The 27,353-nt window shown below is 46.7% G+C and overlaps 1 protein-coding gene across 4 annotated transcripts; it reads right to left on the bottom strand.

Annotated features, from left to right (window-relative positions):
• Positions 1–13,849: 13,849 nt before the first annotated feature.
• Positions 13,850–21,191, bottom strand: GPRIN2 (G protein regulated inducer of neurite outgrowth 2). 4 transcript variants are annotated; one of them, XM_081268089.1, is made up of 3 exons: positions 20,922–21,146; positions 17,592–17,696; positions 13,850–15,398 (listed from the first exon to the last, which is right to left on the bottom strand). In XM_081268089.1, exon 3 carries the CDS (start codon positions 15,390–15,392, stop codon positions 14,025–14,027), a length of 1,368 nt encoding a protein of 455 aa, XP_081124215.1. In that variant the 5' UTR covers positions 15,393–15,398; positions 17,592–17,696; positions 20,922–21,146; the 3' UTR covers positions 13,850–14,024. The 4 variants fall into 4 exon arrangements, with proteins under 4 accessions (XP_081124215.1, XP_081124213.1, XP_081124212.1 ...); XM_081268087.1 differs by lacking the exons at positions 17,592–17,696; positions 20,922–21,146 and adding an exon at positions 21,157–21,191; XM_081268086.1 differs by lacking the exon at positions 17,592–17,696 and having other exon boundaries at positions 20,922–21,177.
• Between the last annotated feature and the right edge of the window lie 6,162 nt (positions 21,192–27,353).

The raw sequence follows: 27,353 nt of genomic DNA, 5'->3' as shown, positions 1-27,353 counted from the left end.
GGCAAAAGAACTAAATAGACATTTCTCAAAAGAAGAAATACAATGGACAATAAATATAAGAAAAAATGTTTAACATGCCTAGCAATCAGAAAAATGCAAATCAAACTACATTGAGATTTCTTCTCACTCCAGTTATAATGGCAATCTTCAAGAATACAAATAATAAGAGTGATGTTAGCCAAATTGTTATATTGTGTGCATGTATGAATATATAACGAATCCCAGAATTATAAAGTGCCAATAAAATGTGGGAAAAAAAGAATACACATAATAATAAATACTGGCATGGATGTGGAGAAAGGATACACTCAGTACATCATTGGTGGGATAGCAAATTAATACAACCACTCTGGAAGGCAGTATGGAGATTCCTCAAAATCCTAGGAATGGAACCACCACAGTATCCAGCTATCCCACTCTGGTATTTATCCTAAAGAACCAAAATCATCATACTATGGTTATACAGCAACATCAGTGTTTATAGTGGCACAATTCACAATTGCCAAGTTATGGAATGAGCTCAGGTACCTGTCAGTAGACAAATGGATAAGGAAAATGTGGTTTATAGGGGCGATGGAGTTTTACTTGGCTATCAAGAAGAATGAAATTATGGCGTTTGCTGGTAAATGGATAGAACTGGAGAACATCATCCTCAATGAAGGACTCAAAAAGTTAAGGCCTTGTTGAATGTTTTCTCTCATATACAGAAACTAGAGCAAAATAAGGAGGAAAAAATAGGTTTGGATCCCTTGAAAATAAAAGGGAGATCAGTGTAGTAGAGGAAGGGGATTAGAGGAGGAGGCAGAAGAACGAGAAAAGAGAGAAGAGTGGAATTAAATTGACCAAATTAAGCTATGTATGAATAGACCACATCTATAAAGCACAAATTTAAATAAATAAATAGAAGGAAAACCAGTAGAGTAAAGGAAACAGAGTCGGGTAGGGGGAGAAAATACTAGAGACTGAATTGAAATTTAGTTCCATGCATATGATGTCAAAATGAAGCCCACTATTATGTCTAGCAATATATGCTAATTGAACCATTTAAAAAAGAGATGATGGTTGATGTTCATATATTGCCCTTGCCATTATAATGGCAAATGCTTTGATATTTAGCTTGTATAATGAAGTTAGTGTTAATTTTTATGATAGATAGTTTCTACTGCTACATATTGTTCTTGGATTTCCAAACTCCAAAGGGTTCAAATATTTTGTAAATGCCTCCCAACTTTCATGCATAAATTCATATGTCCTCTATGTTAATTTTATGTCATAATACATTATACTGGTGCTTTTTAGTCTTCTAATTTTCTAATATGAACCTGTATTTCCATTTTTAGTAAGTACACTACTAAACCTGTTATCAGTTCGAAATCTTTTTACTCAGAATTTTTGTAATTTCTCTGAACTCCAAACATACTGTAGTAAAAATATCTAGTATAATTTCATAATTCTTAAATCTTTTGCACTATGTTCTTTACTCCTTTTTTATCCTGATTTATATTTTTATTTTTAGTTTTCATCAAGCTTACGTATTTTGGTTTAGCATGTTCAAGTTTGATTTTATTTATCCTGTTTATAATTTTTAGTGTTCCATATATTTTAGTTGTCTTTTAAATTATTTGTCCTTTCTTTTATTTTATTAAATGTTTTTTTTAGTTGTCAATTGACTTGTTATTTATTTATATGCAGTGCTGAGAATCAAACCCAGTGCCTCATACTTGCTAGGCCAATGCTCTACCACTGAGCTACAACCCCAGCCCCTTTTACTTTATTTTTGACGTACTTGTCCTGATTCATTGTTAATTAGTAAACATATTACTCATTTTGAGTTTTTTAAAAATAAATACATGACTATATATTTTTGCCGCAGTCTGGCTGGGCACAAATCACGAGCCACTCAAGAGAAACAAACTTTATTTCTGAACTCCACCAGCACACTCCCCGGGAACTTTCCCAAATGCCACTTGGCTCCTCCAGGAACCACTAACCGGAAATCCCTCCTCCGGCACTTCCCCAACCAATGCGAACTCTCCAGGAATCACCGCGAGAACTTGAAAGTAGCACGAGAACTCCAAAGCAGCGGGCCAAGGCGGACAGTAAAGGTCTAATATACAGTTGAATCAATCCAGCATCATCTTAATGGCTCGCCTCTCAACCATTACTTCTGGCAAAAATGCCATGCGTCATCCCGACTCTGCTGTGGCCCTCAACATATTTTCTCTCAGTACATATTTATATTTACTGTAAAATGTTATTTGTAGAAAAATATATATTGTCATTATTCTAAATTCCTCTCTAATCCAGGACTATATAGAAAAATGTTTTGTTATTTCCTCTGAAGTAGATTTAGGTTTTATTTTTGGTGGTAGTCATAGGTATGTGTGTGTTTATGTGAAATACATGATTTGACAAAGATGAATAATGCATGCATATATTATTGTTTATATTTTCATTGGTATATTATAGTTGCACATAATGGTGGGATTTGTTGTTACATATTCATACTTGCACACAATATAAAAATACAATGTGGCCCAATATCATTCCCTGTATTTTCCCTTTCCTTCTCCTCCTCCCTCCTCCTATTCCCTTTATTCTACTCTACTGATCTCTCTTCAGTTTTCATGAGAACTCCCCACATACACATCTTTCTTTTCTATTTTCCTCTCTAGCTTCCACACATGAAAGAAAACGTGCAACCCTTGACCTTCTGAGTTTGGCTTATTTCACTTAAAATAATGGTCTCTAGTTCCATCCATTTTCTTGCAAATGGCATAATTTCATTTTTTTTATGGATAAATAAAATTCCATTGTGTATATAAACCACATTTTCTTTATCCATTCATCTGTTAATGGACACCTAGACCAGTTCCATAGTTTGGCTATTGTGAATTGTGCTGTTATAAATATGAGTATGCACATAGCACTATAGTATGATGACTTTAATTCTTCAGGATAAATACCAAGTAGTGGTACACCTGGGTCATATGGTTCTTTGGTTCCATGCCTAGTCTTTTGAGGAAACCTGTCTGTGATATTCTAAAAAATGGACTAATATAGTGTCTTTTGCTGTTGTTGAACAGGCTTCCTTTGTCATATGCTTCTGCCACCATGTACTACATTTTTAGTTAGCTTTCAGTTACTGTGACCAAATAACTTAAGATAATCAACTTAAATGTAAGAAAGGTTTATTTTGGCTCATAGTTTCAGTTCGTAGTCACCTGATCCCATAACTTCAGGCCTTTGGCAATGTAGCACATGGTGGTAGAAGCATATGACAGAGGAAGCCTGTTCAACTCATGGCAGCTTAGAAGAAAAGAGGTAAAAATGAGAGACCAGTTTTCTAATAATCCCCTTTAAATACATGCCCCCATGACCTAACTTCCTCCCATAGGGTCCACCTCTTCCTCCCAATAATTCCATAAACCTATATACAAGCCTTCAACACTTGAGCATTTGAAGAGCATTCAAGATCCAAACCATACTGCATAGTTTGAGAGTAACCAGAGGAGGGATTCTTAACCAGAAATTCTACACCATATAACTCAGAGTGAAGGCATTGGAAATAAAAATAGCCAAGAAGATATCATTATTTTATTTATCAAAATAGCCAAAATATTTAAATTTTCTAATATTCAAATGTTTGTGTGGATGTAAGAAGATAAATACTTTCATTTATTGTTGGCACAATCATCTTTGGAAGTAATTTGCTAATATCATAGACATTTTGCACATATCACCTGAAAAAAAAAAGTATCCTACTTTTTTTTAGTATTCCCCATGCATATACATAAAAATATACATACATATATTTCTTTTTCCATGGTTTTTTTAATAGCCCCAAAATGTGTTAAATAGAAACTTTCATTCATTGCTAGTGGAAATGTAAAATTGTGCAGCTACTTTAAGAGACAGCTTTGAGTTTTGACAGTCTCTTACAAGCTTAAACCTAGTCTTACCATACAATCTAGCATTGTACTCCTAGATTTACCCAACTGAGCTAAACTTAAGTCCATATGAAAACCTACACACAAATGTTCATAGCAGCTTTATTCGTAATATCCCAAATCCAGAAGGAACCAAGATGCTCTTCAGTGGCTTAACAGATAAACTCTGGTGCATCCATACAATCGAATAGTATTCAATAAAAAGAAAGGAGCTATCAAGACAGGAAAAGACACAGAAGGAGCTTAAATCCATATTGCAAGATGAAAGAAACCAGTCTGAAAAGGCTTCATGCTCCATGATTCCAACTATATGACTTTCTGGGGAAAAGCAGAACTATTGAGTGAGTGAAAAAAAAAAAAAAAAGATCAGAGGCTGCCAAGAAGTTAGGAGAAGACAGGAGGGATGAAGAGATGGAACGCAGGGAATTTTTAGTGTGGTGAAACTATTCTGTATTATACCATAATACATAGAAGACATGATGGATTTATCAAAACAATATTGGCTCATTGATTGCAGCAAATGTTCCACATATACCAAGATTATTAATAAAAAAATCAGGGTGAGAATGAGAAAGTATATGAGTATTCTCTGTACTATCTGCTCAATATTTCATTAATCTACATCTGTTTTTCAAAGTATTAATTTTGAAAATATATAGAGTCCAGCAGAAGAGGACTACCCATTAGAAAGAAAGAGATAGAATCTACATATAACATTATCTGCAAGGTATATTAATTTAAAACATAAGTGCAGCACAGTAAGTAAGTGGAATCTCGGTTACATAAAAATATTTGTGGTCTGAGCAGGTTACAAATGGAGTTTGCTGAAGGACCTATAGAAATTATCTGCCAGAGGAGGCCTGTGGGAATTTTAAAGGAGAGAGATGGCCAGATCTTCACTTTAAACTTCATGCTACTTGAAATTCTTATCTTGAACATGCACAATGTTTAAAAACAAAAAGCCAAGGTCAGTACTATTTTAAACTCTTATCGCAAATATGCACACTTTGATTTTTGAGAAGACAAACAAAAAGCCAGACCTGGAGTCACACAGACTGGAGTTTGAATTCCAGCTCCTTCATTTCCTGACTATAAAGTAAAATGAGTTACTTGACCACTCTGAACCTCGGTTGTCATTGTGAAATGGTGCAGATTGTGAGAAGTAAAGAAAATAATGCATGCAAAACACTACTCCCATCAGTTTAGAGGCAGAATATGGCAGTCATTATTAATGTTGTCTTTATTCATTGCCAAGCTGTGAAAGCCGGTGTTTTCAATCTGTTAATGTGTGCACCAAAACCTTTTGTGGCAGACTGTGGGGTGTTTTTTTTCCCTATAAGAATGCTAAGTCGGGAGATGCAGCAGTCATTGTGTGACCATGAGAAGAGTCTTCACTAATACCCTGAAGATGGCAAAGCAGAAGCATAGACAGAACTTGACTACTTGATGTCCACATTGAACCACAGCACCAACCCTGCAACCAGTGACCTGAATTCTTAAGGTGGAAGGTAAAATTCACAATTCAGTTACTTGCCACTGAAGGAGTTCTTAGGGAGACAGCACTACTGAGCAGCATGAAGCATGAAATGAGACAGGAGTGCTTATCTGGACACACACTCTCTGGCCCCCCCCCCACTAAAGGTGAGAAACCTCCCTTCTTGCAAGTTCTATTCTATTTCAGTCCTATGCACACCCCTCAGTGCCACTTCTATTGTTAGATATTCCTCTGTCGTCCTGTCACTGACGACTGTGAGGAGCAAGCTCTCTCTCCAGCTTCTCTCTTTGCTACATCACCCCTCCAGCTCTCAGATGGCCTGGGCACCAGATGGAGATGCTCCTAGCAAGGCATCGCCCCTGGGTCTCAGTCCCAACACAGTGAACTTTAGGGCCAGTACAGCCCAGAACCCCCTGCTGCTCAACCTACTGTCCTATGCCCCTCCCTGTGGTCTCTTCTGCCAGACATTTCCAGGAGAGGGGAAAGGGTCCTGACTGTCCACACCCTCTCCCCATAACCCAGGAAGAAGACTCTATTGGGCAGGACCACCAAGCATGAATTGAGACTGGGTAACTAGAAGGATGGAGGCAAGCCAATGAAGGGTTACATTTCACAAACATGGTTAGGGTGGGATGAGGCAGGGGGCCCCCTCCAGCCCCCTCAGCGTGTCTGGAGTCGAAGATGTAAGTAAAATGAGTGTGTTTTCCCTTCCAAACTCTCCGAGTGGCCTTCACAGATCCCACCTTCTCCTTCTCTATCCTCTTCTCTAGAATCGTCTGCCTGCTGGCCCGGTTGGCCCAGCGCGTCCACAGGAGGGGAGGTGGAAGGGGAATACGCAGGGAATGGACATGATATGACCACAGCATTGGCTCATCTCCAGGCCTTAGAGGCCCTCCCACCTGGCGTCGGGTGGCCACTCCCACAAACCCTCACCCACCGGGTGGGTGGCTTCCAGGCTGCGTCCAACTGCCCGCTAGAGGGCGTCAGGTCACACTGCAGGGCGCGCTGGCAGGGACCTACCCCGGTGAGGGTCTCGGGGCCTGCGCAGCCCACGCTGGGCAGTCCCCGGAAACCTCCCCTCCATCGCCGCTTGTCACCGGTAAATGGGGTGGAAGTGGCAGTGGGAAAGGGAGTTTCTGCTATCAGCCACAATTCCATAGCCGCAGGGGACCAAGGGGACCCAAAGCCCTGGGAGAGGAGATCAGGGAGTGGCTAGGAGCAACATTTAAAGGCATGTTAAAAGACTTAGTAATTAAATAATATCTTCATGCAACATTTTTAAAGCAGAGTTAATGAAAAGATAAATGACAAAATTCAATAAAGCAGAATCCTGCTTCCTGCCTGGCTGTCCTTCAGCAAGGTTCCCGCAGTGTTCCCTCCAGCCTGCCTGTGACCACGCACCTTGCTGGTTTCTGCCCGACCCAGGGGGCTTCGCCCCAACAGGTTGCTTGGGCCATGCAGAGCACAAAGGTCAGGGTCTTCCGAATTCATGTGTTGGAATCTATAGCCCTTTAGAAGACCTTTCCCCCTCCCTGAATTCCCCTAATCTAAGGGAAGAAAACAGAATCTTCTAAGAGACACAGCAGGGCTTGCAAATGCCGTGAAACTTACATACAAAATCACACCCTTGGTCATGGTCTTTCCAGACCCTTGACTGCTAAAAATGAGAAGTGAACAAAGATAACAGGCAAAGGCTGCAGGTGACAACCAAGGGGGCAGGAAAAATGGAAGAGGTATGGAGCAGGAGACTATTCTATCCCCCTCAGCTGGGCTTCAGGACTCCAGTTTAGTTCCTTGATCAGCAGGTAGAAAATTCCAGTCCCAACACAGGCTTCCTGCTTGGACTCTGCTCAAGCTGATATTGGTCTTGGAGATCAGGGACAGGTCCTCTTTTCCCCAGTGTAGAGGCAAGCATAGAAAGCAAGTTTAAGAAAGGACAGAGACAGACTTCTCTGGAAAGAAGTGGGACCCAGAGCTGGGTTCCCCTATAGAGAGTGTGTGTCTTGCTCTTTAATACCACCCACCCCACCTTCTCTTTCTTCTCAGAGTTTGTGCCTAAGGGCAGGAAGGAGCAGCTCAGGGGTAATAGCTTGTGTTGGGAAGTGTGATTCCCCAGAGGTGTTAGCAACCCATTGAGCTGGAAAGTGTGATTGGAGGTTATGTTAGCAACCCATTGCCTTTTCTTTGAAAACCAGGTTTCATCTTCTCAAACCCCATCATTCATTATCTACACTGATCGCTAGGCCTTTCACCCCCTGCCTCAGTTTGTTGAGGAATGTGATATTTCCTGTCCTCACAGGCCAGGTGAGCTGCAGGCAGATTGCTTTTTGGCAAAAAAAAAAAAAAAAAAAAAAAAAAAAAAAAAAAAAAAAAAAAAAAAAACGTGTGGAGTTAGTACAGTGGATTCATTTTTATAGAATTATTCTCTCAACCTCATGGTTCAGACCACAACCCAACCCAATTATAAGCCAAGCAAGATTCTGAACACATGAAAGAGGAGATGGCCTGCCTAAAACTGGAAGATGGGTACCACACACTCAGGGCATCCCTCCAGCAACCTAGCCAATCAGCCCCCCAAAAAGGACCACCAAAACTTAGGGTGGCTCTTCAGCCTGAACAAAATTCTCCCATTCATTCAGCAGGACCACTGACAACTGATTTATCTTTCTGGTCAGAAGCAAGGGAAATCTAGCAGAGCAAACCAAGGGAAGCCTCTCAGGGAGCCTTGGCCCTGAAAATCAGAAATGAGGAGACCCAAACCCAACATGGCTGGAGGGAAATGTCCCAGACTACGGGAAGAGACTGAGGTTTGGAGCACAGGCTAAGGCAAGGTAGACCTTTGTCATAAAGGGGGAGAAGACAAGAGCAAGGACAATGGGATGGGTGGAGAGAGAAGGGGGGTAGAGATGGACATGAGACAAAAGGAAAAGAGACTACTGGGGCCTGGGGACTGGAGGGAGAAAGAACATCTTAGGGGAGCAGGGCAGGGCCTGCAGAGCCTCCCCACTTGTCTCTGGCTGAACACATAGAGACACAGCATCACAAGGTCCATGTTGATGGGATGCAGAGAAAACACCCTACGTCTTTTTCAGATAATATTCTGGGCAATGAAAAGCCTCAGGCCAGAACAGACTGGACAAGGAATTCAAAGGTTCCCTAAAATCAAACACTCTTCCCTGGCCCAAACTGTAGGTCTTAACTACAGTGTTCCCCCAAATTTCACATTCCCTCCTGATGAAGCAGGGAAAAATGAATTTTAGAGTATCCATTTGTAGACTTCATGTTTAGAAGCCCAGATTTGCCTCTTTGCTGAATTGTCACAGGCTTAGAGGGGGAGAGATTTGGCATGAGTCCTGCAGAGTCACTATTCAAATTAGCGAAGGTGGCATGTGGGGACAAGAAAGTCAGACCCCACCCGTTCACCCACACTCCCATCAGCTCATGCCACTCTGGTTTGGCTTGGCTTTTTAACAAACATCAACTTTCTCCAGATGCTTTTCCTGGTTTATTATTTCTCTGTAACCACAGCAACAGAACCATCCCCATATCCTCCCAGTCTGAAGGGAGACCCCCCCCAAACACACACACACACACACACACACACACACACACACACACACTCAGCTTTGGAAAGACCCCAACAAAAAGGGTGAGAAAAGTGAAGGTTACTAAAGAACAACTGCAAGGAGCCTAAATCTTCTGACCCTAAGGGTCACCTCCCTGGAAGCTGGCAGGTAAGCCCCCATGTGCTAGAAACAGCCTTTGATGGGGCTTTTGGGGAAGCCAAGAGTGAGGGTGGGGCCACTCCCAACCCCTAAAGGACAAATAGGTAGAGTCTGCAAATCTTAGCTTGTTTTTGGTCTCAAACTTCTAGAACAGCTAAACAGGAGGTCAAATCAGGGGGAGGGAAGCAGCAATCACCAATCAGTGTTGCTGAGACTAAGGACCAAGTCAGGCCACACCCTCCTCCTTCCTTGTTTGATGGCGAGGGTCCCTGGACTGTGCTTTAGGTGAGAAGGCCTACTGATGTTGAAGATCTGGATTTTAACATATTTGCCTTGAACAAATTTGTCCACAATGACCTTGTGGATTTGGAGGCCCCAGGGACCTACAGGATAACACAGTGACGTATTCCAGGCTCATACAGGCCCTTCCCTGCCTGACAAGTTAGATGAAAACTGGCATAAGACTAGTCATAGATTTCGATAACAAATCTGGGCCAGGCCAAAATGACAAATGAGAAGGAACTGAACATGGGCAAATTCCAAGCTCTGCATTTAACTAACCAACATCACCTGGCACAAACACAAATGAGAATTGTTTCTGAGCAACTCACAGAGGTAAAGGTCTGGGCATTTTGTGGGCCACAAGCCCCATATATGTGTTGGGTGATAAGCTGCTTGCAATATAAAGGTACCTGTCAGTGGGTGCACCCCAGATACCTGTGACTCCCTTTGATAGTTCCTGTGTACACTTCCTCTGGAATAGGCCCCCCAGCTTCACCCAGAGACCTACCCTGGAACTCCTGCAACCTGCCAGCCTGCATGCCAAAGGGCCAGAAGTGACTAGAGGCTACCCCCTACCCCTGAGTGGCCCTAACACAGAGTTTGCACCCCGGGACTCCCATGTGGGACTTGGCTTGGCCTGAAGTCACATTTTCATTTGACTTCTGTCCTTCCCTATCATGCTCTCCCCACTCCTCATAATCCTCATCTTGGCATGAGCTTCTGGGATCTTATCCCCAGACTAGCAGTTAGGGAGAGAGTGGTCCTCCTTGATACAACTTAGGATACCACATTTTCAGAGACCTCCAGCCAGAAGGTATGTGCCCCAAGCAGGGTGAAAAGCTGAAGATGAAGAACCTTATTCAGAAGTGCCTTTGAATAAATAGGTTTTAAATAAATGGAATGTGGACTGTGATCAGAACCAAGCTGGTAGGGGAAGAGCTAGACTCCCTAGGGCCGTGGCACACCATGCAACACCATTGGTACACATGTAGATCGCTCACTCAGAGCCAGGTGTTGTACATAGGTTATCCCACTTAAAATCCTCACAAGCCTATGAAGAAGGCACTATTATCATCCCGGTTTTACAGCTGAGGAAGTTTAGGGACTCCAAAACTTGCCCCAAAACTCATGGCTATCAGTGTGGATCCAGGGCTCAAACTCCAGCTTTAGACAACAAAGCTATAGTGACCTGCTCCAAGTCTAAAATGTTAGGATCTTCATGGACAAGGCCCTTTCAAACCCTGTCAAATAATAATCTAGTATATCCAGGGTTCAGAGACCTAAACCAGCTGACACAGAGGTGACATCACAGTGGAAAAGGACCATATCCCTTTTCCATATCAGCCAGCAGAAGCCTGCATCCCAACAGGAACAGATCCTCCCCTATTGGATCAGTTCCTTATAAGGACAATTACAGCCTGAGGTCAGATGAGAGATACATCTCTGTGTCCTGGCAGACCCAGAGGTGAGAAGCCCAAGGAGGCCAGGCTTCAGTGTCAGAGGCCCAGGCTGCCATAGAAGGAAAGCCAGTGGAAAGAAGGAAGAAGTCCCTGGAGAAGACAAAAGGTAGATTCCTGCCAGGGCAGGGAGCTTTAGAACTCTGGGGTTTGCTTCAAAGGACCAAGTACAACCAGTCAATACCAATTCCCCTATCCCGCCAGGCCTGGCAAACCTCTCTTCTTCCAACTTATATTTATTTTGAATTTAAAACAAAACAAACTCATGGACAATGAAATCCAGCACTTCCCAGAGCCAGACCTGAAAGGGAACTAGAAACTGGGAAGTGGAGATCTGTAAATGAAATCAGTGGTCAGGCTCTGTAGCCCTGAACCACTATAGGCGTAAGGCCTGGCCAGGAGGGGGCTAATTTAAGGGCCAGGATAGGTCTCTGGGCCCAGTTCATAAATTAATTAAGTTCAGAAATTGCTCCACCTAATGTCAAAGCTCAGCTGGTGAGACCAAGGATGTGGTTTAACTAGAAGAGCATTTTGGGGGCCCTATTCAGAATACAGGTGGGGCTGGATTCCAGCACCACCCTGCAAACCTTTATCTCAGTCTCAGTGAGGTAAGTGGGTGCTTTATCTGGCCTGTCCCATGCAGGGCCCAGCCTGGCCTGCCATCTTGTAGTGCGGAGGTGCTTGCTGTAAATTGGCACACCTCTGCTCAATGGTGAATTCATGTAATTTGCATATGATGAAGTGAAGGTCTCTTCATGAAGCGGGTTTCACTGCTCTCAGCAAAACTCTGTAGTGTGGGGCCCTTCCCCTGCCCCTCCTGAGTCTGTCTTTGTCCCAGAGAGCAGCCTCACCCTTCTCTTTCCCAATCTGGAAGAACCTCAGCCTTCCAGAACTCCTCCTCCTCCTCCCCAGATCAACTGCACACATGTGTGAATAGTCCCCACCTACCCATTCCTCCCCCTTAACAGGCCCCTCCTAAGTGTCCCCACCCTCTGGGCTCCTATGTTCTGCCACTCAGATGCCAAATCTCTCCTCTACAGGTAGCCAAAGGGATATTTCTAAATTGGAATCTGGTCTCCCCACCCACCCCTTTCACTCATTGCTTAAGCCAAAGGAATGAGATGATAATGGTACAATTTCAGGCACTGCAACATATTAGGGGACAGGTGGCCCCACCTATTCTCTATTGCCCTAAAGTCCCTTTCCTCAGTCATACCAAGAACTTCAAAATGAGGACGCCCTAGCCAGCCTCCTAACCCAATGAACACCCCAATTGAGCCTCTATAATTCATGCACCATGGACATGCAGGGCAGTTACCTCCAAGCCTCTTGCTGCCCCAACTCCACTCACCTTCCCAGCCCTTTTGTGTCAAGACCATGCTCAACTGTGGCCCTGTGCTGCTCCCTCATATCCCTACAACCATTTCCCCTCTCCCCTGGGTGGGGGGTACTGGAACCCCTGTGCAGGACCAGGAACAAAGGAGGCATGGTACCCATATGCCACAGTCCAGAACATGAGTTACCTGAAAAGGTACATGCTTACATGGGAAGGGCACATTTCAAGTTATGAATGCCACTTCATGAGGCTTCAGAAGGCATTCTGACCTAAAGCACACCTTACTCACCTGTTTCTTTGGCCTGTTGGAATGCCAACCCTGTTTAAAAACCTGAGCCATCATTGCAGGAGTTTTTCTCACTTCAGTGAGTATTGGGTACTAAGGGAAAGGAAAGTAAACCAGCTTTTGAGTCCTATGTTCCTAAATATATAAGAAGCCCAGGAACAGGGCCAGGTCAGTGACCCTGACACCACCCAACCCTTTGGCTCCCACAGAGGGTGGCCTGAGGGTTCTATTTTAGGATCTTCAACACCAAGTACCAGGATAGACACAATCCATTCCATCCTCCACAAGCCTCAAGAAGTCCTTGGGTTGATGAAGACAGCTGTGAAAGGCCCTAGTGTTCCCTCCCCAGACCCAATTCCCCTGGCCTGAGTCAGGTCACATGGGCAAGACTAGACAAACAGGCTCAAAGGGTGTCCCCAGGCCCCACCACCTCCAGCATTTTCTTACCAGGTGGGAGGCCCCAGCACAGGGCCCACAGCCAGTCTCCCTCCCTGCCCCTATCTATTCCTGCCCTCCCTCCTTGAAGAACTGCACCAGCTGGGAAGAAATCTAAGACAAAGGAACAAGATGATAATAGTGCAATTTCAGGCTCTACAACATATTTAAGGGCATGTGGTCACCTCTTCTCCATATCATAGGGTCAGTCCCTGACACGATGACCTGCAAGGGGGCTGTCTTGAAAGCCTCATCAACCCTTCTGTAATGTTCAGAGCCCCCACATACCATGGCAGGGGAGTCCTATCATTCCTCACACAAATCCACAGAACTTGACCCAGAATGTGGGCTCAATAAATCCTTCCTGTATCCAATTGCACTGAACTGGACCAGGCTATAGTGAAACACCCAGGCTCAGCCAATCCTGGCTTTGAATCCTAGCTCACCACTCCCAGCTGTCCAACTTGGGGCACATCAACTAGAGCCTTGCCAAACATCTTGTTGTTTCCCCTGTAGAATGGCATAAAGACATGAAGGCTCAACAAGGTAAGATGCCAAGCACAGTAAATGGCACACAGGAGGCCTTTGCTTCCCCTCCCTAAAGTTCCCTTCTCTAAAGACCCAGGAAGTCCCTGTCACTTGGGACAACCCCTGTGCCCACCAATTAATGTAAGAATTCAATATTTCTCAGCAATGCTTTAAAGTAAAGCAACAGTCCTAAGAGAAACATGACAAAGTTTTCGAGGGCAGACTGAAGGTTGAATATTTTTACAGAAAAATTAGGAGCTAGTTTTTACACAGTGCAGAAACCCCGGCCCAAAGTTCAGAGCCTGGAATGTGCAGACATGTGGCTCTTGGAGATCAAGCCCTTAAAAAAGAGCCCAGCTTCATGAAGCCAGAAGCCCCGGCTGCATTCTGTGATCTGTAGGTAGTCAATATTTATCAGATGAAAGATGTGCCCACCTGCAGTGGGTTCAGGGGGCACAGGGCCCACACTGTCCCTGGCCCTGGCATAGGGCTGAGTCCATGAGCCAGGCCAGCCCGAGAGACGAAGTTCCTCACTCGGGGGCTGCACCAGAGCAGCCACAGCAGCTGGGGCGCCGTAGGGACTGCATGACGGCCCTCAGCGGGCCCCTCCGGCCCTCAATGGACAAGCTGTCCTCACTGGCTGGCACTGGGTGCAACTGTTCAAACTGCATCTCCAGGTGCTTCTGGATGGCCACACCAAGCACTTCAGGGTCTACTGATGCTCCGTATACCTCCCATGTCATGCCTTCAGCATCCCACCGCACATCCCGCACAGGGGACGATGTCCCTTCCAGGTTGGGCCCCAGAGTTACCTCTGGGAACATGTGCAGAGCCACAGGGGCTTCCAGGGATGGGCTGGTAGCCACAGCCTTGCATGCTGCCGCTGGGGCTGCCTGCACACCAGCATCCTGGGCTGATACCAACATGGGGCCCAAGTCACTAGCTGAAGTCATGGTACATACATCTTTGGTCCTAGAGCCAGGCTCTGTGGGTAACCCTGTGGGACCCCAAAGGTGGGCACAACAGTGGGAGTGCCTGTGAATCCCCCCAGGCAACTTACAGTGGAACTTCATCCCGTGCTGAGCCTGCAGCCCAGACTCGCTCACTGATGCCACCAGTTTGGGAAAAGCCAAGATCCCTGTGGCAGGGAGGGCATGGCAGCAGCCACTGGCCACTGCCTCCCTCATGCTGCAGATTAGAGCTGCTGGGGGCAGAGCATGGCAGGAGGCGGTAGCTGGCTGCCCTGTGGCTTTGGGCCCAGCCTGGGGACCACTGCTGTGGGTAGCTGTGTCCCCCAGGGCTGGTGGTGGTACCCACACCTGACTCTCCTCCAGCATCCAGGCTGAGTTAGAAGTTCCATCTGCTGGAGCCAGTTCTCTTTCCAGGCCTGTAGGTGGCTGGCCAACCTGGTCAGAAATACTGCCAGGCTGCAGCTGAGCCCTGCGGATAGGTGAGCCACCGAGGGCTGAGCAGCTGAGGCTAGCCTTCCGAGCACTGCTGTGACCCCGGGTCTGGGTGCTATGGACCAGATCAGAATGGCTCCTCTGCACGGCAGCCACACTGGGGGCCCGCAGGCGACACAAGTCACCACTGTCCATTGTAGACACATTTCCCACAGTACTGCTTCGCCAGTGCCCCACAGCACCAGACCGTAGATGGGGGCTTGAGGTCTGTGCCTGCTCTGTGCTCTCAGTCTGGCACCTCTCTTCCACCAAGGCCTGGGGACTAGTGCTGGCCTTGCCAGGTTGGGCCTGCCACACAGTACTGCTAGCACTCTTGCGGAGCTCTGGTCTCTGCCCCCGGCCTTCACAAAGCAGGCTGGAAGAGCTCTGGGACAGTGGCTGTGTGCGGGGACTCCGAAGTGCCTGGGATTCAGGCTCAGGGTGGCTGGAACTCATGGCTGCCTGCAGGAGACAAAAGGGGAAGGAAGGAGTTGAGCTGGGTATCAGCACCTTAGCTGGACTCTGCTCTGAGCTCACACACTGGGGAGACAGCTTTAATCTCAGCCTGATTAAATGGTCAGAATCATAAGCAAGTCAGTGACATCACACCAGACACTTCAAATCAAGTCCATCCCATAGGAATGACACTATAAATATATAACAATCTGTACCTCTGGAGAAGGGCTCAGGAGACCACTCACCTATTTTGCCATCTGGTGGCTTTTACTGCATAGATTATGGAGGAAAGGGAAGTGGAAGGAACACAGGGAAGAGGCCAAGTCTGTGGGGACCCTGGTATGGGACAAAGGCATTAGGCGCAGGGAATTTGGGACAATAGCTCTTAGTCAATCAGCACAGAATTATGGCTGAATTTTAGCAGCCAGGAGAGCTGGACTAAAATACTAGTCTGCCTGCTGCTGGAACTGACAGAATCTATCTCACTGTGGTATGGGGCCTCCTTGGTAGAGTGGGGCTCAGAGGAGATTTGTGGGATGAGAGAGTAATGAAGAGTACCCAAACTGGGAATTACCCTGGGTTCTCCTTGCACCCCCCACACCATCCCCATCCTTTCTGGCTTGGCTGAGCCATCATGTCTCTGAGACTCAGTCATGGCAGTAGTAAATGGGATATGATTCCCTGTCTCCCCCTCTATTGCTAGGGGCAAGGAGAAGCCTTGCCTAACAACCCTGTACACATGGGACTCACTTGGTATTTGCTCATTCATTTCAAAGCCATCTCCCAGCTGCATGCTGGGCAGGATCTGAACCGGAGAACACAGGATTCATTTAGTTCTAGCGTGCCCTGGGGACCTTGGTCCAGCAGTGAGATAAGCTGTGTATCCAACACCAAAAATAAGACACGTCTTCCATAAAATTTCAACTCCCTCTTTCCCGTGTGCCTCTATCCTCCTTGTACCCCTCCCTTCCTACCACTGCCATTCCTTCCTCCAGCCACACAGAGCCCTCTGGAGCTGCTCACTGACCCAGCTGCAGCCTAGAGTCCACTCTAGCCCCCTGCCACCTCAGTGTCTCCTTTTCTGAATCTTTCCTGATACTCTCAGCTGGGCTGCCTCCACTCCTGGATGAGTATCATCAGGTCCGAGGGTACAGTCTGGCAGACTGTCAGCCTCCTCAACAACCAGGACTTGGCAGAGCAAGCCTGTAACCTGTTCCTTGCCATCTGACCAGCACCCTGCACTGACCTGACATGTAGTTGGCACTCAGAGGATGTTTGCTGCATGTTTGACTAAGAGATAAGCAAATACAAGGACATGCTGCAGAGGAAAACTCTGAGTGCCCAGATAGGGCCTGAGAGAGGACTAGGCCAAGGTGAGCTGGAGATGATCAGAAAGGGCTTTCTGGAGGACTTATGGAAGCGGGGGCCACAGAGAAAGGGAGAGGTGCCTAGATGGAAGGAACAGCAGAAGGAGAGAGGCTTATATTCCGAGTTTATGAGGAAAGCAGTGGGTTCAGAGTTGGGCAGGGCCCAGAGTGTCAAGGTGCCTGGACCAAGCCAGCCTGGGCCATAGTTATGAATGAGGAAGATCACTCCAGGACTCCTTACCAGGCAGGATGGGCTGGAGAAACAGGGAGGGTAGAAGGCAATAGCTGCAGTTTGGGCAATCCTGGCCCTACCCTCCCAACCCTGGACTGATAAGGACTGCTAGGAAACCAGCCACCCTCATCTCCAGGTGAGCAAGACTACCTGAAAGGGAGTGCAGGAAGGGCTCCAGAACTTAGTTTCTGTGTCATTGCAACCATTCTGCTGAACTATGCTCAAGAGACAGTTGGCGGCTATTAAAAGCAACAGCAAGGATGGTTCTGGAGCCATAGTGCTTACAGTCCAGTTCTGCACAATTCCATATGCTGTTCAGTAGGGTAGGTGCTAGTCACATGTAGCCCCTAAGCACCTGACAGGCAGTTTCTATGACCAAGTTCTTGTTTTATTGAAACTTAAGTAATTTAAATTTGACTGCCCAGAGGGCTGGGATATAGCTCAGTTGGTAGAGTGCTTGCCTCGAATGCACAAGGCCCTGGGTTCAGCCCCCAGCACAATAATAATAATAATAATAATAATAATAATAATAATAATAAAATGGCCACATGTGGCTAACTTGCAAACATACTGGACCATGCAGCTCTGAACATAGCCTACCCCGGTGAAGAGTGTCCATCCCAGCCAGACTGGTCCCTGGGAGGGTCCGGAAAAGGATGAATAGTCAAGAGAGAAGTCTGCATCAGATGCTGCTCTCAAGGAGCTCTAAAATTGGACAGGTGCAAGACCAATAAAGCCAACAACAAGTAAATAGTAACAGCTCCCATTACCCAAACACCGTCATGTACCAGACATGTGCCACCTCATTTATAAACACTGTCTAATTTATCAAAGCAACCTCAGGAGGTAAGTCATCTTCCTCATTCAACACAGAAGTTCAGTGATTTGCCCAAGGGCACACTGCTGGAGAGTGGTTGAGCCAGACTTAAGCCCATGAGTGCAAGAGGTCCTCTGCCCCTCTGAGCACTGCCCAGACCTCTGTCCTGCCTGCCATCACCCTGCACTGTCATCATCTGGAGCCTCAGCACACAGTTTAGCATCCGACACTCACAGTGGTGTTTGTGACATTCCAGTGGAAAATGTTAATGAGTGGGAGAAAAGCCTGACTCCCCACCCACCCCATCACTTCTTAGCATCTTCTTAGGCTTCCCAGAGTGAGGAGGACGGGAGGGGGGGGTGCATACCTGCTATCTGAGAAGCCTGTGGTCACCAAAAGCCCTGGCAAAGATAACCACCCAGTAACAGGTTTAAGAACCCCAAGGAGGCCCTATCAGGCCAGCCTTCACAGCCTCAGCTGAGCCCCATTGCTTTGGACTTTCCTAGGGTATAGGTCCAGAATGAGCCAGAGCCCCTGAAACAGGTGGGACAAGACTGGAGATACCCTCAGGCTCCAAGACCAAGTGAGAAGTCATCAGGAATAAGAATCTTACTGTACCTGCCTTACCAGACAGCTGTCCAGTGCTCAGGCTAGTCATCTCACAGAGAGGTCAGTGACCACAGAGACCCCATATGTGTGTGCGGGGGGATATATACATCTATTGGTACCCTTCCCTATCCCACCACCCTACAAGTAGCAGGTAACAAAACTGAGCCATAGAACAGTTAAAAAATGTCAAATAATCTACAAATGAAAATGGCAAATTCAGAATGCCAAGGCATATCCTTCTACAACCTGGCCTTTTCAGCCTTGGGGGAGGGAAGGCTCCAAGGAAGTTATTTCAGGTTGCCCCCAAGGAGAGGAGGGTTCCCAAGCTCTCTGATGCTGGCACTTTGGGCTGGACCAATGGACCAGAGAGCCAAGGGTGGAAAAGGTGCAAGATTCTGTTTCCACACACTTTCCTCTCCTGCATATGTGCCCTCAGGTGGATACTTAACCTTGAGCCTCAGTTTCTGAAATCTGCAAAATGGAAGTAAACTCCTATTCTGTGTGATTGTTGTGAAAAGTAAATATAGTAACATATGGACTATAATAATAATCTTCTTTATTCTCCATCATGAGCAGCTTGAGCTCAAGGTATTGCAGGCACTAGTACTGAGAGGCAGAAAGGAAGCCATCAAGACATCCCAGAGGTCAGCTTTGGCTTGCTTCATCCTTGATACCTTCATTCTGTTCTAGAATCTGGCCATCACCAGTGTCTCCATCACTATACTAAATTTCCCAAGGTTGTTTCAAATCTTAATCATAGAGAATACACACACACACACACACACACACACACACACACACACACGTCTGGTGTCTGCAAGCCACATGCCCTGAATAGCATGAATACCCTGCCTTTAAAACTATGAAAAAAATTCTAATTTCACCCAAGAGACCACAGAGGAAGATGTTTTAACACAAGATAAAGGACAGGCACATAAAGGTATCCAAGAACACTAGTGTTCTTTGAATAATACCTTAATGTTCTCCTTCCTGCTCCATTTGATGCCAAAGTTGTGATAGCTGTTGCCCATGTCCTGTGGCCAATGATGGACTTTGCTGCTGCCTCAGGTTCTGCTTGTCAGCAACTAGAGGATCAACCAGTCTCGCATGCAGGCAACAGTCAACATCATTTACAGTAAATGCCCCCAGTTCTGCAGGAACTTCCAGAGTAGCCCAGCCAAAGAGACTGATGGGTCAACTTGGTCAAAGGTTCCAATTCTCATCCCAGAAGAAGAGTTCAAGCCTTTGGGGTTTGCCCAGGAGTACTGCCAAGGCCATAATGTAATATACTTATAAAGTCCCCTCTTGTTAAATAGCAGGCATTTGGATGATGATTTCTGGGTCCAGCAAGACCACATGGGAAAAACAATCCCACAAGGTCAGAAGAAAAAAACTGGTAACATGTTAAAATATGGAACTTACCCTAAGACACCAGGTAAGGATACACACTCCACAAATCCCTCATTGTTTGGGGGGAGGGTGTGTGGCAACCTCCTCCAGGGAAAAGAGTCTGACAGGAAGGAACACACTGGGCCAAAACTGGGCAAGGCAGCAGCAAGCATTCCAGAAAAGGAGTGTTTGCAGGGAACAAAACCTGCCCATCACAGAGAGGGGGGCCATACTGCTCACCAGAAAGATTCAGGACCCCAGTAGCCCTAGAGCTTCCTCCCCTGTGGAGGATTTGTCCACCCTCGGGGAGGCACTGGGGTGGAGAGGATGAGCCTCATGGACAAGTCACACCAGCCTAGAAACAGCCACATAGCCAGCGTGTTCCTACTTGCACATTCAACTGCACTTGTGACCCAGCATGGGCACACACCCCACCGTTGACACACCAGAGACTAAGGCACAGGCCCATTTGCAGTGCAAGCCTACAGGAAATAGCATCCATACTGCTGCACTCTGCTCGCCAAGCCCAGCCTACCCTGCTGGAGGCCAAAGGCCTGAACACACCACACACACACACAACCTCACCCAGCAGGGGCTCCCTTTCCCGACCCTCACAAGCAAACCTCACAGAGGTTCTTAACGAAAAGGACCTCACACAGACCGAAACTAGACTACAGACCTTCCCAGAACAAAGGCAGAGATTGAAGGAAAATGGGCCCGTGGGCTAACGGGCGGGGATGCAAGGCAGGAGAAGAGAAGGGGCAAGAAAGGTGGGGGAACGGCTGCTAGCAGTGGAAAAGGGCAGGGTGGGGGATGGGGATAGACGAGAAAAGGAATGGATGAGGGAAGAAACGATAGGAGCCAGGTCCTGGTCAGAGTAAGGAAAAATGGAAAGAAGAGAAGACTTCGAAGAAAAGGAAATGGGATGGGCGAGATGCGGGGAGGGTTGCGGCTATGGGGGACGCTGAGCATTAGGCGGGGGACCAGGATGCTGAGGGTCTGAGTGTACGCAGAGGTGAGGAGCGGGTTCTGGGGCGCAGGAAGTGAGAGGCGCCGCCTATCTGAGCCCCCTCCCCAACTAACCCCTATGGGCACGCGATGAACCGGCCTCTCACCCTCTCGCCCGCCCGGGGCCCCGCAGGCCGGCGGAAGCGCTGCTCCTGCGACTGCCACAGGTGCCCGGCGCAGCGGCCCAAGATGGAGCCAGGACCAGACCCAGAATCGGCCCGGGCCCAGACACCGTCCGCCTTGGTCCAGCCGACAGCTGGGCCAGCGCTGGGAAGGGACCCACCCAGGCGACCCCGCACCAGGGACCCCAGAGAGGGCGCAGGGGGCGGAGGCCCGGCTCACCTGGACCCGCCCCCGCGCTCCGCCGCCCGCGTCGGCGTCTCAGCCCCGCCCCCTGCCGCGGCACCGCCCCCACTGCCCTTGGCACCGCCCCCGCGAGCCCGGGTCCTCGCTCCCGACCCCTGCTCACCACCCCGTTCCCTCTCTGCTGTCTTTTTAGCCCCGCCCCCAAGACGAGCCCCTGCGTTCCAGGCTTGCCCTTCAAACCCCCAAGACACCCACCTTCCTGACCCGACCCCACCGTCCCCACAATCCTCCAGCCCTTCTCTGCATGCTCCCCTCTGGTTCCCTTCGCGCCTCCGCAGGCACCGAGGTTCACATCCCGGGTGGCGACCCCCTTTCTCATGGCCCCGCCCCCGTATCCTTGTCATCCCAACCCCACCTCTCAAAATTCTCTAGTCCCAACACGCTCTTGAGACCCCCTTCCTCTAGGGTCTGCACTACCCCATACCCGACCCTATCGCCACTAACTCTTGCCCTCCTGCCCCTGCACCCACGGATTGGGGTCTCACCAACCCCTAAATACCACGTCCCATCCTCTGATCTTTGCCCTTGTGGGCCCCAAATCTAACCCTGGTTATTGGAGCTCTGTAATCCCCCGCCTCCCTCCCCCATCTTCATAGACCCGCCAACTTTATAGACTCCTTCTGAAAGGTTATGTCCTCAGCCACATCCTTGAGGCTAGTATTCTATCACCCATTTTCATACCCACATCCCTTTCCCTACCTTTGAAACCAGCCCAACCCAATTTGAGGACTTCAATCTCCCAGCCTGCCTCACAGATCCCAACAATGACTGAAAAAAGAGCAGATCCCACCCAATTCCACATTTTTTTTGTGCTATTCACTTTTTTATTTTTTTTTTATTTTTTTTTATTGTTGGTCGTTCAAAACATTACATAGTTCTTAATATATCATATTTCACATTTTGATTCAAGTGGGTTATGAACTCCCATTTTTACCCCCGTATACAGATTGCTGTATCACATCAGTTACACTTCCATTGATTTACATATTGCCATTCTAGTGTCTGATGTATTCTGCTGTCTATCCTATTCTCTACAATTCCACATTCTTTTCCCACAAACTCTTCATTGAACTAAACACCCTCCTTTACTCCCTCTCCATCTTACTGATCCAGTCCCTGAGATCTCCTGGTCTCCTTGGTGACCTGGGAGCCTCATGCCTTTCCCTAGATATTCCCCAGGCAGAGCTATACACCCTAGGCCTGCCTGAGTCCTTCCCATCCTTGAGAAGTTCCCGTGGCCTAAACCCAGAGCCCCAGTTTCAGAGAACTAGGTCCTAGTACCATGTCTTCTTTGTTGACACCAGCCCTTCTTGCTTGCCTAGCCCTTGTCTGAGCGTCTGCACCCCATGAAGTTATAGGGGCCCATACCATCTCTGCTTTTCTTTCCCCCAGTGAGGGTAAACTCAGTCTATTCAGGCAAACTCAGACTGCACCATTTAGCCCTTTCCAATGGGTCTCAGAGCACTTTCAGATTCTGGAAGAAAGCCACCTTGGGGATTTGAGCATATTGACCAATAGGGTGTCAAAGTGGAAGCCCCAGGCTGTCATGTCCCTATCCCATACAACCTGCCTAGGGGAGCCTATCCAAGGGGCCAATGGGGGATTTGTTTTCAGGATCACTACCTGCTTCTGCCCCTGCCTAGGAATAGGACCCCCATTTTCCATATCTTGGGACCCCTTTTTCCATTCCTAAGTAATGGTTATATTCCCTTTTTGAAGAAGTCCACTGAGCTCCAAGAACAGATAGGGTATGTGTAACTACATTGAAAGTTGGTGCCAGACCCATATCTCAAACGTGGAACTCACAGCTCAGAGCCCTCCAAGAACTTCACTGAATATGTTTCAAGAAGCCTAGTTGGATAATCATAGACACATGTTGGCTGAACTGTTCCACTGGGGTCTCCAGGTATTGCCTTGGCCTTGGACCTTGGCCCACTGGTCCCCTTCTTACATTGTGGCTTGGCAAAGAGCTCCCCTGGCTGAGGCAGTAGCCCAGGGAGAGCTCAGGATGGAGACTCAGATGTGAATTTCAATGCTAACTTCTCCATATATTTACTGGCCTTGCTATCCCACGCCCAAGTATAATTGTTCATCTCTCTGGTCATTGGTTTCTTCATCTATAGTGATTATACCTACCCACCTATCTCACAGGGTGAAAATGGTGGTTGTGAAATGTTCTGTGGAGTGTGCTCACTGCTATCAGACATTTCATCAAATATTTACCAAACCCCTCCTTGTCAGGTTCTAGAGGTACAAGCTAGGACTATGGAATGGGGGTTGAGAGAGATGGGGCTTTGTAGATTGCTTTAGTAGAGAGAGATGGCCCTGGCTTGAGGATCACATGGGCCAAGATCCATTTGCTGACCTTGACAGAACAGAAGCAAACATGGGTTGCGCTCAGAACTCAAGAGCTCAGTGGGGGCACACTGGGATGTTGGAGACACCACTTGGAGAAGCAGATTGCAGTCATAGGACTGGAGTTTCCCAGGAGGTCTGGGTATCATGGGCACATGGGTACCCAGTCCCAAGTGTAAATGAGATCTTAAGGGGAAGAATAGAGTGAGAGGACGGTTTAAAACTCAGCTGTGAGAATCCAAGTGGCAAGAACTGAAAAAGAGCAGTGAGAAAGGGCAGAGGAAAATGTGATGAGCCAGGCATTGTGGTGACCCAGGACACCTAGAACATGCAGCTTCAGTAAGTTGAAGGAGGCAGAAGCCCCTGGAGTGGGTTGAGGGATGAATTGGAGAAAAGACTCAGAGATGGTGCATGCCTAGACAACTCCTAAGTATGGCCATAAAGGGGAAAAGAAAAAAAAAAGTGTCATTTGGGAAGAGGTCAGGGTCAAGAGAGGTATTTTGTTTTTAGTTGTTTTTGTTGTTGTTGTCTCTTTGTTTGCTTTTTAAGAAGCTGCATATTGCCTTGCTTCCAGCAGCAGAAAATAACTTTGAATAAGTTAAGCAAAAGGTACTGTATTGGAAGACTGCAGAGAATTCAGAATGGAAGCTGATGCTGGAAAGCCAGTCTCAGCTCTGCAAGACAGGAACAAGTGACTCCACAGTCTCATCCCATCACCACCACGGAAGGAAGGATTCCAGTTCTTTGCCCAAATGCCTCTCTAGGAACACCTACTGACCCACCAAGACCTTACTCAATTATTCCTCCTTCCCAAGAAGCAGGCAGCTACAAAGCCTCTATAGCTCAGGATAGAGATTTTGTTTATGGCTAGGTGGCCAGAAAAAGACAGATATCCACTATGCATTGTGCCATATTGAGTACATTTGACAGCTGAGGAGAGAGACTCATGAGGAGAAGTAGATGGAAATAGAGGAATGGAATCACAGCTGGCATTAAGGTCCACCAGAATGAGTTACATAGGAGGGGAGGCAGATGGCTTCTTTTTTTAATAGGGGTCAAGAAGATATGATGGGAGTAGTACCAAGGGAATACAGTTTCTCCCTTTTGGTAAATAAAGTTGTTGTCAGCCCTAATCTAAATCTGCACTTTACCTCTTGGGATCTAAAATTCTGCAAATTAAATCTTATTAGCCTTGCCTTGAAGATTCTGGCCCAGAGGGAGAGAGCTCTTCAAATGGCCAGCCTGTCACATCCCCTCTTTCCAGGAGGTTAGAGGCACTGCACTGTTACCAACAGTCCCAATAGGGTCATAGAGAGTAGGAGACGGATGTTCCTCAAATGGATGGCAACATGCTGTTTCCAGACTAAGGGACAGTGACACTGAGCTGGCCCAAAGCACAAATGCAGGGGACCGCATCTATGGTAGTCTTAGAAGAGGCACTAAGAGCTAGAATGTGTCAGTATGTTGTCAGTGCCTAAGGAAGAGAGTTTTGGCTGAGCTGAACAGCACTGGTTTTTCGGACAAAGATATCCCTGGAGCACAGGAGATCCTTCTAGCCATGAGTTCCCTGAATGAAAGGCCTATGCCTTTTTATCTGATGAAAAGACACTAACTCCCCAGGCCCTGGCACATAATAGATGCTGGATGGAGGATCTGATTATGAATTAATGGTAGTTTATCAAGGAATACCTATTACCACCTCAGTTCAATTCCACAGACATTTCCTGAGTCTCTAATGAGTTCCAGTTCTAGACTATGAGCTGGCAACAGACTGAACCAGAGGTGCCTTGATCCCAGCATGATGGGGATTCAGGAAAGATGATGACAGACACGTAAATGGACAGTTAGGTCACAGCAATAGAAGGAAAGGACTGGGCACACAAAGGACAGGCCTTATAGTAGACATTCAGTGCTTTTCAGCTCTGTACAATCCATTCCCTCATTTCCTTTAGAGATCACCCCCAAATGGAGACTTCTAGTTGTTCCTCAATATATACTTCCCCATCTATAGTATTATAACTTCTCTAGCTAAGAACATGACTGTCCAGAATACTGACCACACTTCTCAGCCACAGTTCCATAGGGCTAGGTTCTGACCAGTGAGTGGTTAGCAAGAGTGATGTATGCAGTTTCTTGATTGTGCCTTCAAAAGGAATGTGCCTTGCTCCTATTCCTCTCCTCTGGTTGGAATGAAGTCATGATATTAAATCAGTGTGTACCATTCAGCCAAGGGCAGGACCCTAAGAGCATGAGATAGAAGGAGCCTATGTCCCAACACAGTGTGGGACTCTATCAGTCCTGGACTATTTACAACCACGTTTTACATAAAAGATAAATTAACCTTTACCCTATTTATGACACTAATTGGGGTGAGGGGCTCTCTCACAGAAGGAAAGCCTATATGCTAATTAATACAGAATTATATACCTGGAAGAGGTATAAAAATTGCCATAGGTAACAATACTAAAAATAGATTCTATTATATACATATGGCAGGCTGGAAATCCGGAGACCCCTGTTATACCTTGCTACCATAGATGATAAACAAATTCCTGCAACACATTGGAAAGTCAGCTTTAGCTCTAAGGGAAAAGAAGGGAAATTTTAAAATGTGGTCTTTGCTGGATGCTTCTTGCCCCTCTCTACAAAGTCCTGCACAAGCCAGAAGAATGTGGTTATCCTATTCTTACTAACAATTTTATATAGGTGTGATGAGGCAGATAACCTGTGTGCAAGTTTGAGGGTGCTCACCATGAAGAACCACATGCAGGCCTGATGGTAAAAGTTATCACTCCCCAGATCCTATATCCTTGCATTAAGCAGGATGCAAGCCTTAGATTGAACTTTGGGGTTATCTTCTCCAAGAAGAGGACATTCTGTACTTCAGAAAGGACGCAAATGTTTGGCCCAAAGGACAGAATAGGACTGAGATTGCTAATTGCCCCTGAATTGCCTTCATCTCCTCCTATGTTTATAGTCCTTCTTTTTCATCTAGGGATGTGGAAATCAAAACAAATCGAAAAATAAAAAAAACAAAACTAAATGTTCTTATCTCTCAGAAGCTACATTTGGCCAAGTCAGTAACCAGCAGGGCTGAGGCAGGGAAAGCTGATGCCTTTAACCAGAAGTGGTGAGCTTCCCTCTTTGCCCTTTTCCATTCCCACTGGCTGGGCAGTGGAGATGTTGGTGAAACATCTTATACCACACAGAAAAACCATACCTAGAAACTGTAACAAAATAGGGTAAAACCTGGGCTCCCAGGCCACTTACCTGCAGACAAATGAGAGAGAAAGAAACTTCTATCTTGTTTAAGTCAATTGCATTTGACGTCTCTCTTCCAGTGGGTCAATTTATATTCTAAAGATTACTCATCCTTCCCTCTCCTCTCCACCCATGTGCTTTGGGTGGGTCTCAGCGTAGGGATGTGTGACTAGGCCTGAGCCAATCACTGCATCACATTTCCCTGGCCATGGAGATTTATCTGGATAAGCATGTGTCCCACTTAGAGCCAATGAATGACCCACAACAAAGAAATGCTCTGGTGGTCCTGAGAAAGACATGCACTCTTTTCCTCAAGTGGACATGGGGACTGAAGCTTCTGCCACCATCTGACATGAAGCCTAATACTGCAGTTGGCCCAGAGAATGACAAAATGTGAATGTTCAGGGTTCATCACTGAAGACTTGAATTCAGTAAAGACTAAGGCCAGTCTTGTCCCTTATTTCAATTCAGGATAATGATAAATTTCATTTCCTTTTGGTTCAAACTAGCTTGGGTTAGATTTCTATCAGAAGTGGCTTCAATAACACAGTTATCAG

This window comes from Spermophilus citellus (assembly GCF_964194105.1).
Source record: "Spermophilus citellus genome assembly, chromosome: 15".
NCBI lineage: Eukaryota > Metazoa > Chordata > Mammalia > Rodentia > Sciuridae > Spermophilus > Spermophilus citellus.
This window is presented reverse-complemented; position numbering and strand designations above follow the sequence as displayed.

What these genes read in the sequence shown, in the direction of transcription:
- GPRIN2 (XM_081268087.1), bottom strand. Translation starts at nt 15,392, where the DNA reads ATGAGTTCCAGCCACCCTGAGCCTGAATCCCAGGCACTTCGGAGTCCC.